The sequence below is a fragment of the Mirounga leonina genome, unplaced genomic scaffold (assembly GCF_011800145.1).
Source record: "Mirounga leonina isolate KUSES-001 unplaced genomic scaffold, KU_Mleo_1.0 Mir_447, whole genome shotgun sequence".
Lineage (NCBI taxonomy): Eukaryota > Metazoa > Chordata > Mammalia > Carnivora > Phocidae > Mirounga > Mirounga leonina.
In genome coordinates this window covers 1842825-1856561 of record NW_023270757.1, presented here as the reverse complement: position 1 = coordinate 1856561, position 13737 = coordinate 1842825, and the positions used below count along the sequence as shown (strand labels likewise).

Sequence of the window (13737 nt, the reverse complement as noted above, 5' to 3'; positions counted from 1 at the left end):
TATCTTTGCCCATATAGTCTTCCTTCTCTCTTATAATCTAGGTCAATCAAGATGTGCCTCCCTAAGATTAGTCCTCTGACTTATTCGATGGGTCGTATTCCTTTTCTCCTACTCAAAGAGTTTGCTCCAGCGTTTGTCCTTTATTCTGCCCTGCATCACCAATTCTTCCCATAAATATACAAACATGCTATGCTATCTTCCACTGTTTAAAGAAAAATAATTCCTTTGACCCCAATGCCTTCTAGCTACTATTCCATTTCTTATTACAGAAAAATTTCTCCCGGGACGCCTGGGTGACTCAGTCAGTTAAGCATCTGCCTTTGGCTCAGGTCATAATCCCAGAATCCTGGGATAGAGCCCTGCAAGGTGGGGGGAGGGGGAAGTGTTCTTGCTCAGCGGGGAGCCTCCTTCTCCCTCTGCCTGCCTTTACCCCTGCTTGTGCGCTCTCTCGCTCTCTCTCTGACAAATAATAAAATCTTAAAAAAAAAATTTTCTCCCAAAATTTTTCTATACCCACCTCACCACTAATAGTAACTTGCCAAGGCTACTTATATCAATTAGTTTCTTTAGTTGCAAGCAGCAAAACTGCCTCTGAGGGGGCTTTATTCGATGGGTATTAAGTAGCATAAATAAAGAATGCGAAGGCCAGAGAATAAGGTTCAGAAAATGGCAAATTCATGTGCCACTCCACTCAAGATTTATATGCCAGCAATCTCATTTACATTTTTAAAAATAGCTTAATATATTATTCTAGGTGAATGCCCTTATAACTACCACCAAGGACAAGAAATAAAACTTTTCCAGCCATCCCAGAAACCACTCCTTTCCCAAGAAAAGAACCACTATTCTCACTTTTATAGTAACCACTTCTTTGCATTGTCTTATAGTTTTACCACTGAAATGTGCTTCTCTAGACACTATAGTTGTCTTACCCTTTTTATACTTGCCTTGCCTCCTTCATTTTTTTTTCAGTCTTTCCCAGATTTGGTTTGTTTGTTTTTTTAATAATATCATTTAAGGGCGCCTGGGTGGCTCAGTTGGTTGGGCGACTGCCTTCGGCTCAGGTCGTGATCCTGGAGTCCCTGGATCAAGTCCTGGATCGAGTCCCTGGATCGAGTCCTGGATCGAGTCCTGGATCGAGTCCCGTATCGGGCTCCCTGCTCGGCAGGGAGTCTGCTTCTCCCTCTGACCCTCCCCCCTCTCATGCTCTGTCTCTCATTCTCTCTGTCTCAAATAAATAAATAAAATCTTTAAAAAATAATAATAATAATAATAATATCATTTAATATACAGGCTTTCCTCCATCCTCCCCTACTCCTTTTTTTTTCTTACAACTTTTCTATTGAGGAACTGGGGCTGTTTGACCTGAATAATATCCCTTAGTCTGGGTTCTACTGATTGCATCTTTGCTGCAGTTCAGCATGTTCTTCTGTCTCTGTCCTCTGTATTTCCTTCAAATCGGCACCTGGATCCAGAGGATTGATAAGAGTCAGGTATGATCCCTTTGGCAAGTCGAGGTGATGGTTGGCGTATGTTGTTTCATCAGGCTGCACAAAGCTTTATTTATGCTATTGACAGGCATTGATGCTAAGTGCCTAGATCTATTAATTTACTGGGGATTGCAAAATGTCAAAATTCTAATTTACTATTTGTTATGAACTGAACGTTGGTGCCTCCCTCCCCCCAATTCCTATGTTGAAACCCTACTCCTCAATGTAATGGTATTAGAAGGTGGGGCCTTGGGAAATTAATTAGGGTTAGATGAGGTCATAATGGTGGAACCCTCCCCGAACAGGATTAATGCCCTTACAAGAGTCACAGGAGAGCTTGCTTACTTTCTGCTCTTTCCTCTCTGTATCCAAAGGGAAGTGAATTCTGCAACCTTGAAGGGTCTTCACCAAAACCCAACCAGGCTGACACCCTGATCGCAAACTTCCAGCCTCCAGAACTGTGAGAAATACATGTTTGTTGTGTAAACCACTCAGTCTAAGGTAATTTATTATAACAGTCCAAACTGACCAAGATATTATTTCTTTTTCTTCTGTTAGTAGCAATGTTTTTATGATAGAAATTTTCCCTCATTTACTATTTTATCTAGTGGTAAATATATAAGGAAAAATAGGGCACCTCGGTGGCATAGGCAGTTGGGAGTCCAACTCTTGGTTTCTGCTCATGTCTGATCTCAGTGTCAGGCTGCACACTCAGTGCGGAGTCTGCTTGGGACTCTGTCTCACTCTCTGCCCCTCGCCCCCTCTCTAAAATAAATAAATAAAATCTTACTATATATATAAAGAAGGACAAATTGTTGATTCTTTCCCTTTATTTAACAGTTAACAGGGTTTGCTGTCATCCCCTGAAGGTGACCAATTAAACTGTTTATATGTATAATGATATATTTGGACATTTAAGGGGGGTTCAATCTATGGCAATTATTGTCCTTATAGAAGTTCAAATTGTCCTATCTCTAGACAATGGGAAACTCTTCAAATTGGTTTTCTTGTCATCTGGAATAGCAAGAAATTCAAGGATCATCTTGTATATTTTCTGCCTCAAACCTGGAATCAGCCATTTCTCCAAGAAGCCCTAATTTCTTTAGTGGGAAAAGGCATTTCAAAACTACTATTTGGACACTAGGGATGCTCACAACTACTGGGTCAACCATTGTTTCTACAATTTATTTAATACTTATTTAACACTATTCTGTGCCAGGCATTGCTCTAAGCTTTTCACAAATGTTAATTTGTTTATTCTTCATAACAAACCCTACTATTATACCCATTTTACAGATGAGGAAGTAGAGGTACAAGGAAATTAAGTAACTTGTTTAAAGTCACACAACTAGTAAGTGGCAGAGCCAAGATTAGAACCCACAGTCTTTACTCACTGTGATATACTTCTCCTAGTTGACCTATTTTCAATCAGATGCCCACCCCTAGACTAGAAGAAACAAACAAACAAAAAAAACCCTAACCTGCAGACCTACTGAGACACCCCCATCCTGGGAGGCCAAAAATAAAAACAAAAGTGTCCATTACATCAGTATTAAAAAAAAAATCATTCTGATTCAAGATTATACAGCATAATTTTTATTATAGGCATTTCAATTATTAAATTTTGAAGAATTACATGAAATTACATATGCTGCAGGACTAGGATCTCTTACAAAAGTTTAGACCAATAGGAGTTTCATTACAATTAAGACCAAGTAGCCAAAAAAAAAAAAGAAAAGGTTGTAACCCACAAGAGATTAATCCCCAAAGCCTCAGGAATAAACATTTGAGCAAGCATGAAGTTTAATGTGACACGAATTGTGTATTCAGCCAAAAGTATTTTCCTGTTAGTTATTCAGCGTTTTGCCCTGAGAGGACTCAGGGCCATTAGCATGTGAGTGATCTGATGATCCATCCTCTTCTTCCAAAGCTATAATATCTGGAATTTCATCAGTCTCAGATGTCAAGTCTATGGCAGTGAAATCAAATGCCTGAAAAAGAAGAATCTTGGATATTAAAGCAAACACTAATGAAGTGTGCTGTCAGGTCCAGCTCATGGAGACACGACTGCATGTGAATGAACCTTACTTTCTCCATAGACGTGCTTTCTGACAAGGTGTTTATAGTCTTATTCCCACAATTCACTCATACTATAAAAGCACTGGGGAAACTTCTCTTTGAAAGGAAACTAACTAGTGTGGAACCTACCAAATGAAAGCGCTTTTTTTTAAAGATTTTATTTATTTATTTTGACAGAGAGAGACACAGTGAGAGAGGGAACACAAGCAGGGGGAGTGGGGGAGAGAGAATCAGGCTTCCTGCGGAGCAGGGAGCCCGATGCAGGGCTCCATCCCAGACCCTGGGACCATGACCCAAGCTGAAGGCGGACACTTAACGACTGAGCCCCCCAGGCGCCCCTGAAAGCTTTTTTGAAAATACAAAATATCAAGCCTTTCTGGTTATTCATCTATTAATCTACTATTCTATTAAAAACAGTAATGCTCCACTGTTCTTATAAGTCTGACTTACAAACATAAAACCTTTGGGAAATGTCTAGGAACTGAGGAAGGAAAAGGTATTTTAATAGTTGAAGTAGCCATCACAGAGTCCTAGTATTCTCTGCAGAGGCAAGGCTTTCAGGGATAAGAAGTTCTATTAACTCTTCCTTTACCTGAAAATCTGATAAGCTAAGTGATGTTTCCTAGCCAACAGCAGATTAGAAGCAGAAAATTAGTGAGGTCTAATAAATTACTAAAGGCTGGAAGCTTGACAGCAGAGAAAAAGGTTAGCTAATCCCCTAAAAGAGGCAAAATAACTAACAACAAAAATGCATCAAAACAGAGACAGAGGGGAAGTAATGAGGAGTCATTATTTAATAGGTAAGAGTTATGCTTGGTACGATTAAGTTCTAGAAACGTTAAGTGGTAATGATGGCACAACATGGTGAAGATACCTAATGCCATGGAATTGTATGCTTAAGAATGGCTAAAATGGTAACTGTGATGTGGTGTATATCTCACAATTAAATAGTAAAAACAGAACAAGAAGAAAAACAGACAATAAGAGGGAATCTTGTTTATTGTACTTTTCCCTACGAACTCAGGTGCTCAGAGAAATGTCTCGTCTGAGTACAAACTTCTACCATTTGTTCCTGAGGCTCTCAGTTTGGGCAGATCTAACTGCATTCTAGCAATTTATGGATGTTGACTTTGCAAATATTCAATGCAACCTGACATCCACAAAGCCAATAATGCTTTTACAAATTCATTCAGAACATCAGCCAGACAAGCCAACTATTGCAAGTTTAGCCTTATTAGTTAAAAGATATGCCTGACTTTCTCTCTTCTGAACTATCTCTACTAATTGTATGTTTTAACATTAAATATCATTTTATTTGTTTTAAACAAATATGCAATAGAACAGGAAGCTACAACACAAGAAGATTCAGGCAGAGAAATTTTGGGTCCCCAAACAAGGAGGCAAGCTGCAACTTTCTCCTATCAGAGAGTGCTAGGGGGGGCACCTGGGTGGCTCAGTTGGGTAAATGGCTGCCTTCGGCTCAGGTCATGATCCCAGGGTCCTGAGATGGAGCCCCGCATCGGGCTCCCTGCTCAGCGGGAAGCCTGCTTCTCTCTCTGCCTGCCACTCCCCCTGCTTGTGCTCTCTCTCTCTCTAATAAATAAATAAAATCCTAAAAAAAAAAAAAAGAGTGCTAGAACAGAAAAAATACTTGCCCTTTGACATCAGTAGACATCAAACTAAATCCCCATCCTACCACCTCTCTTTTCAACCTGTTCCTTACCTCTCACATGAGGAAAATACCTAATTCATTTGGTTACAGATGAAGAATGAAGGTAGAATGAGCCTAACTTGTAAAATGTGCTCTAGAAACAGTAGATTTGATTTTCATTAGTTCCTTAAAGACCAACACAAACACACACACACACACACACACCCTCCAAAGTCACCTATAGGCTAGATAACTGTTGGCCTAAAGCAGAATTTTTTGCAGAAGTTTGGTGATCCCACTCGCAAAATTTTAGGAGAAAAGTTTTCAGCACTACCGTAAAAAAAAAAAATCCCTCTAGTACCTGAGATGCTTTAGAAGAGCCATATGGGGCGCCTGGGTGAGTCAGTCATTAAGCGTCTGCCTTCAGCTCAGGTCATGATCCCAGGGTCCTGGGATCGAGTCCCACATCGGGCTCCCTGCTCTGCGGGAAGCCTGCTTCTCCCTCTCCCACTCCCCCTGCTTGTGTTCCTGCTCTCGCTATCTCTCTCTCTGTCAAATAAATAAATAAAATCTTTAAAAAAAAAAAAAAAGAAGAGCCATATGAATAATTCCCCTTCCACAAATTCAGAATGATCCAGAGTGTCTAATTTCTATTAAGTTCCTGGCTATCAGCAAAACCTACTTGGCGGCTGTGAATAAAATAGAGGGTGGGGCAACCAAGAGGTAGTCACAGTCCACCAAGTTTCCAAGGTGAGTTTAACGGAAAATGTCGTGGTTGTACCTGACCATCTACACGAGGTTTTTTACAAATGTGGCACAAGAGAAATCATTTCACACATCTATAAAATAAATCCCTTTTTCATTGACATGAACCAGTGTAGTCTGGACCATTGATGGAGTGTAAGGAGTCTCTTACAGAGAATGCCCCCTCAGGGATAGAGGCCAAACTCAGAATCAGATACTTACTATGAAATTAATGAGATAACTACAGTCCCTCCCTGAAAGGACAGGAAGCCAGCAACACATCCTTTTCAAGAAAACCAAGTGACCATGCTAGGATTCCTATGACCCTGTGTACCTTTTGATTCCCATATTTACTATAACAACTTTCCAGAAGGTGGCGCTACACATATTGAGGATAGGTGCCATTTTCTAATTTGCCTCAAGGTGGCCTACTGGTGGCCTGGGGTCCTGAATAGGTGAGACTATTACAGAAATAAAAACATTGGCACACCTGGGTGGCTGAGTCAGTTAAATGTCTGACTCTTGATTCCAGCTCAAGTAATGATCTCGGGGTCCTGGGATGGAGCCCGGGGTCAGCTTGGTGCTCAGTAGGGAGTCTGTTAGAGATTCTCCCTCGCTCTCTCCCCACCCTGTGCATGTGTTTTCCCTCTCTCTCTCTCAAAATTAATAAATAAATCTTAAAAAATAAATAAATAAAAACATCATCTGTGGGAATGTAACTTGCTGGCAAAGGTGAGCATGCAGTGCTGATTAAACATGACACAAAAATTGGGAAAATTGATTTATTTTGAAATAGAATAAGTATTGAAGTACTAATGAAGTGAAAATAAAAACTGAAATTTGTTAGTTAAAAGTAATTTGATATATAGGGCTATAAAAGGATCATGCAAGAGGTAACGATTAGTTCTAACACCAAATATGTACGGTAAACCCTGGTGAGGGTTTAATTTAGCAGAAACATCTCACCATCCATAGTAGATTGCATAGGCGGCTTGTTGATGTGCTTACAAGCTAGACAGCCAGGAGCATCTTGGTTCTGCTTTACTTGAACAGTTTGGTACAGTTGAGTACTATCTCCTGGTGCACATCCCCTTCCCTGCTGTAGAAACACCCTCTAGAAAGTACCCTGATGCTTTGTCCTTAGCTAACAAGTCTGTGGAAGTGGCTAGAACTCTCAGCATAGGAAGCAGGTTGGCAGTGATCCCAACAAAATTAAAGTGATTCTTGGTATCCATTGCACACCATTCAACTAGTCATTGCTAGCTCCTGTGTATTCCATTCATTTGAGCAGGTAAATCAAGAGTAGGTCTTAGGACACTTTATGGAACCCACACTGAGGGTCTTATTTGGAGAGAAGGGACTATAGGTAACCCTAGTCCTATTTTTGTCTCAGGTTAAAGTAGTTTCCTGTTTCCTTTGCTTCTCTTAAGAGTAGTTAGTAGACCACCTGCGGTAGAATCACTAGGGATGATGCTTTTTTTTTAAGAGATGCTTTTAGGATGTTTTTTGTTTGTTTTTAATTTATTTTTTTAAAAGGGATGCTTTTAAAAAGTGCAGATGCCTGGTACTACCACCAGACGTAGTAAACAGATTCTCTGGATGTGGAGCCCAGGAATCTGCATTTTATCAATCTTTCCAGTTGATAATCCCTGGCATAGACAGAGAGGACAGGAGAACGATCCCTGATGTGAGGTTATCCATGCAGACAGTTCACTAGGGCTATTTTATATACAGAGTCAGTCTGATAGATACCTGAGCTACCTCCTCACCTGAGTTTTCCTGTGCCCTAGCCTGTGTAGAGTAGATAAAACACCATCTACTCTTTTTAATGCTAAATTTTCATTTAAACGGTTGGAGTCCTGGGATCAAGTCCACAACGGGCTCCCTGCTTGGTGGGGACTCTGCTCCTCCCTCTGCCCCTCACCCTGCTCCTGCTCTCGCTCTCTCTCTCTCAAATAAATAAATAGAATAAAAAATTAAAAAATTTAAAAAGGTTGGCTTCACCAAGTGTTGGTGAAGGTGTGGAGAAATCAGAATCCCCATACCTTGCTGGTAGGCACGTAAGATGCTGCAGCCACTGTGGAAAACAGTTTGGCAGTTCCTCAATTAGACACAGTGACTATATGACCCACTCACAATTCCACTCTCATGGATAAATCCAAGAGAAATGAAAACATAATTGAAGTGGTAACTATTTCTCCATCATTATCTACATAAAGGTACCAGTTAGTCTCTTCATTATTTTTGTAAAGTCTCAGTTAGCAACACTGTCCACTACTTTCCTCACTTTAAGTTCTAGAAGACATTAGAACTCCACCCACCCACCCCCCCACACACACAGGAAATATTCCCTAAGTTAGCATTCTCTTTTGCTTTGGTCAATAAAACTGAAAACCCAAATTGTTGCCCTGCCATTCCTATACTGCTTCATGCTGAAGTGTAGTATTTTGCAGGTTAATTTTGTAATAAAGGTAGGGAATCTTTAAATTAGCAGCCTGGGGGCCAGAGTGAGGGACAAGTGGTGTTCTATACCTGGATATTACTTGAATATTCATCAACAAGCTTCCCCTAAGACTATAAACATCTCTTGAGGAAAGTTTCTGGTCTTTCCATTCTCCTCAGGGCAGAGTTCATACTTTATACTATTAGAAACTCAAATACTGAATTAAATAATCTTTTAATGTAGCTACCTACACATCTCACAAGACCATCATCCATGCAGACCTCAATGCTAGGTCACTCATGGAGCTGGCGCAGTCCCAAGTCCATGAGAGCCCGGGGAGATCAGGCTGGCAAGGGGCCCTCCTTTCCACACCCCCACATCTACTCTTCCAGGCATCATTTAGACTTCATTTCTTAAAGATTTATGCACAAATATCTATCCTGCTCTGTATTCCTCCTTCACCAGCCAGCCCCATGAGCTAAATGGTATTCTAAGAGGGACAGCTCAGGGGTGCTTGGGTGGCTCAGTCAGTTAAGTGCCTGCCTTCGGCTCAGGTCATGATCCCAGGGATCCTGGGATCGAGCCCTACATTGGGCTCCTTGCTCGGCGGGAAGCCTGCTTCTCCCTCTCCCTCTGCCCCCGCTCAGGCCCTCTCTCTCGTTATCTCAAATAAATAAAAGGGATAGCTCAGATAGACCAAATTTCAGTTTTTTTCTTTTTCACTTCATTAGCTTTTCAGTATCTGTTAATGCCTTATCAAAATGGATTTATTTCCCTAATATTGACCTGATATTATGTGCTTACACCTGGACTGGCAAGTTAAAGATACTTTATGTCACTGCCCCACAGATGGTGTCCCCATGCCTCGAAGTGCAAAACAGAAAAAGACATCCCATCCTCAAACACTTCACTTCCATCTGTGAAAGCATCACTAATTTTACATTACAGATGAGAAAGCTAAGGCTAAGGGATTCATGGCTAGTACACCATGTTCCTTTGATTTTTTTTTTTAAAGATTTTATTTATTTATTTGACAGAGAGATAGCAAAAGCAGGAACACAAGCAGGGGGAGTGGGAGAGGGAGAAGCAGGCTTCCCGCCGAGCAGGGAGCCCGATGCGGGGCTGATCCCAGGACCCTAGGATCATGACCTGAGCCAAAGGCAGACGCTTAACGACTGAGCCACCCAGGTGCCTATTCCTTTGATTTTTTTACCCAGAACTAACCAGAGTCCATGTTACTATTATTATTGCATGGAAAGAAAAAATCATCTTTGAACACTCAAGCATGCCATGCCAGCCTTCATGCAGCCAAATGTTTAAAAACCCTCCATAGTTACTGTGTTTAGTCAGCTTTTTTTCCTCACAAAAATTGTTCTCCTTGGGAGAAAGTCTGTTAAACCGAAACTGCCAGTTTATGCAACAATAAAGCTGTAAGAAGCAAGAACACGATTTTGAGACACGTTGATGTTGACAACAGAATGGAATGCACATAGGCACAGACTCAAGACACAAGGACAGACAAAACCACAAGTGCACATAGCTCGTGACAAAAAAATGAGGGCCAGTGGTGTTCTTCTGGAAGCTAAGAGTAGTCTTTATATTCTGTCTGGCTCATAAAGAATAGCTTTGAGAACAGTCTCATTTTCTTAAGCAATTCAGTTGGCACCACAACTTTTACGATGGGGAAACCGAAGTTCGTTCAGGATTCAGAAAGTATGTATAGGCCAGGGTATGTGATTTTCCAACCAATTAAAATAAAGCACAAGATACAAGCCTTGCAGTTTTGAGGCAGAGGGGCAAGGGCATGTTCAACTTGGATTCGGAAATTTAAAAAAAATTTTTAAGGAATAGTAAAGTTAAGAGGCAGTTGCTCTAGAAAATGCCAGTTACTGGGAGCAGACAGGCGTGTGAATGGATAGCTTCCATCCTAGAAGCCCACGAATCATGGCAGTCCACCTTCCCAGAAACCAGATGCCCCCTGGCTTCAAGCATCTCAGTCCCTCCCTTCCAATTCATCTGAGGATTCCTGGAGTTAAAGGGCAAAAATCTAGTTCTGTAACTTCATAAGCTTGGATAGGTCTCACATCAAAGGTGTAGTTATATGCTGCTTGTTTTCTTGGGGAGAAGGGGGGAACCTGGGTAGAAAGGGGGGGGGACAGATCTTAGACTTCAGTTCTGCCGAAGGGCAGCCTTGCTAACCTTAATTTAGCAGGAATGGCTAGAAGCATGCAGCTCTACTTTACAAGTTCTAAGTTGTTTTTCAAACAGTTCGGCACACTGCAGTTTTGTCATAAGATTTGTGGAATTTCCTCCTGAGCTGACCAACATTGAGGGGCTGAAGTCTGAACTCACCCTAGGGAGGAAGTTAAGCTTTTCCTACAGAGGGTCCAGTCTTTCTAATTACTCTCACCTGGTCTTCTAAAGGTATCTCACCAACTAGTGTGACTTTCTCCCAAAGTGGCAACACAGCAAGGCCAGTCCAGCTGAAAATGGACACTGGCTAGTTGCAGTTCAGGGCTCACACTTTCAACAGCCCTTTAGCAAGAAAGGCCTGCTGCCTTTACGGGAAACTTGTTAGGAGTTCTATCACGTTATCACTTGCTTCCTTTCAGCTTTGATTCCCATTCAGCAAGGCAGTCGGCCACGAGCAGCTTTCTACTGGCTTAAAACCCCCTCTCAAGAGGTTGAGTAAATGGAGAGAGAAAAACGGCGCCTGGGTGGCTCAGTCAGTTAAGCATCTGCCTTCGGCTCAGGTCATGATCCCAGGATCGAGTCCCGCATCGGGCTCCCTGCTCAGCGGGGAGTCTGCTTCTCCCTCTGCCCCTCACCCCGCTCGTGCGCTCTCAAATAAATAGAATCTTTTTTAAAAATTAAAAAAAAAATAAATGGAGAGATAAAGGCAGTAACTGCCACCTCGTAAAAATTCCTGTACGCACATTAGCTTTATTTTGTTGAAAACCTGTTATCAAACACTCCATTCTTAGCACTAGCCTTCCAATGCATTGCTCTGCCAAATCCCCCAGAGGGCCGGTTGGAATTCACGTTACGTGTATTAATAACCCTGTCACGCAGGCCAAGCAGCTCTATGAAAGCAACATACAAAAGCACATGGAACACACAGCATAAAGTTGATCTATTCTACAGTGAATTTTATTGAATTCATAGGGCACATTCCTTCATGGAAAAAAAAAAGTTGTACAGGCATGCTCTGTGCGACCAACCGGTGACAGGACCAAATGGGAGCAGACACCAGCCCACACCACAGCCCACAGGAAGTTGTTTTTATTCAAGACAAACGAACAGCAACAGCGGTAACAATGGATGACACCATAAATGCAGGGAAACTTTCTGGGAGTCCTGGCCAGGCTCTGACCAACCTAGCATTCTTTTCTTACCAGCCAGGAAAAAAGCAGAGCTCATCTGCTAATGCTAAACACTGTAAAGCTCTTAATCCAGTTAGAAATGACTATAACTGAGGACCTTTTCTCTAGCTAGCTGCTTCCCCAATTCAGAGTTGTCTAGCAGGTTAATTTCAACATCACAGAAAGTCTCCTCCAGCTGGACACACCCAGTCCTGGTGACAAGGACAGCTCTAACGGGTTCTGTGCTCAGGCTGCTGGGCCTCCGGACTGCTTGTGTCCTTCTGTGCACCTTGGTCCTGAGCATTCTGAGACTCGGTCAGCTGCGGGTAAAAGGGACCTACCAGCCAGTTGAGAGGCGTGTTGTTAACAAGATAATCCATCACATCATCTAAAGACTCCTTCATTTTCTGCAGCTGCCCCTTGCTGGAAGTGAGGAGGCCGTCAGACACTTCCTTGAAGGAGGCAGCATTGCGGAACACTGAGTAGATGTCGCCAGCCATCACCCCCAGGTGACTGGCCTGATCTTGGATGTTCTGTGGTAGCCCCTGGACATTGGACAGCAGGCTGTGGCACGTGGTCTGGAGCTGCTGAGTCAGGCTGCGTGCAATAGCAAGAGTACGTGACTCAATGTGCTAAAAACAGAAGGAGTTGAAAAATTAGCCGTGGATCCAACAGTGCTGTTTAACAAATCAGTTCAATTACAGTAAACCGGTTATGTGTCTACTGCGTACGTGGCTTCTTTGACTTTTAAAAATCCTCTTAAGGGGCGCCTGGGTGGCTCAGTTGGTTGGGCGACTGCCTTCGGCTCAGGTCATGATCCTGGAGTCCAGGGATCGAGTCCTGCATCGGGCTCCCTGCTCGGCGGGGAGTCTGCTTCTCCCTCTGACCCTCCTCCCTCTCATGCTCTCTGTCTCTCATTCTCTCTCAAATAAATAAATAAAATCTTTAAAAAAAAAAAAAAATCCTCTTAAGAACGCTGAGAGCAGTACTACGCACTTTTCAGGGATACGCATACTAGCTGTTGGAACCCAAAGAGCCACCTTCTAAGACCACAGCGTGCTACTGTCCTGTCTGGAATGTTAGTGCCCTTTCACCTAGTTTATTCACCCCGCAGATCTCAGCTTAGCACGGAGCTCTCCCAGGACGCCACCTGACTCATCCATCCTTACTCTAAGGCTGAGTTGGTTCCTTTCCTATGTATTCTCAGGGCAACTATACTGATGCTGTCAAAAAGCAGTACCAATGCTTGTATCCCCCGTTAGTCCGATCTGTAGCCAGTAGGCGGGCAAGGCCCATGTTTCTCACTTAGCAGTATTGTTATGGGCAATACATGTGTCTGTAGGTTATTACTGCCACACGTACGGGCAACACGTGTGTCTGCACGTTTTGGTTTTCTGTCACTTAACCTGGGTACACAGTACTGTTCAAACTTTTGATAGAGAAGAGCATTCTGAGGAATAATGGGAAAATGGAAATGAAAAATTTGGTAAGAACATCCTCAGAAACTACAGGGGAGGACTCTGTCTCCAATGTCTTACCTCAGCACAGTGGGACTCATCTGTATCATCATAGCCAACGCTTCTCTTCCACTCCACCCAGGAGAGATAGAACTTATCCTGAGCACCTTGAATTTTCTGGTTGGCACTATGCACATTCTTCCTGGCAAATTCAATCTAGAACACAATGAGATAACACAAAGGAACAAACCAGTCAGACATTCAAGTTAGCCTGTTCTCAGATCTAGGACATCAATCAGGTAATATAAAAAACAAGAATTTGGGGCGCCTGGGTGGCTCAGTTGGTTAAGCGACTGCCTTCGGCTCAGGTCATGATCCTGGAGTCCCGGGATCGAGTCCCGCATCAGGCTCCCTGCTCAGCAGGGAGTCTGCTTCTCCCTCTGACCCTCCCCCCTCTCATGTGCTCTCTCTGATTCTCTCTCTCTCAAATAAATAAATAAAATCTTTAAAA

At 42.5% G+C, this 13737-nt stretch overlaps 1 protein-coding gene across 4 annotated transcripts in view; it reads right to left on the bottom strand.

Annotated features, from left to right (window-relative positions):
* Positions 1-3063: 3063 nt before the first annotated feature.
* PLIN2 (perilipin 2) overlaps positions 3064-13737 on the bottom strand; it is an 18257-nt gene continuing 7583 nt past the window's right edge. For 2 of the 4 annotated variants that reach the window (XM_034987929.1, XM_034987930.1), the window contains exons 7-9: positions 13308-13442; positions 12111-12401; positions 3067-3481 (exon numbers count right to left, since the gene is read on the bottom strand). In XM_034987929.1, the coding sequence (XP_034843820.1) occupies positions 3338-3481; positions 12111-12401; positions 13308-13442 (570 nt within the window). In that variant the 3' untranslated portion in view covers positions 3067-3337. Of the gene's footprint in view, positions 3482-11673; positions 12402-13307; positions 13443-13737 lie in introns of those variants that run through there. The other 2 variants (XM_034987932.1, XM_034987931.1) reach the window with 2 other exon arrangements.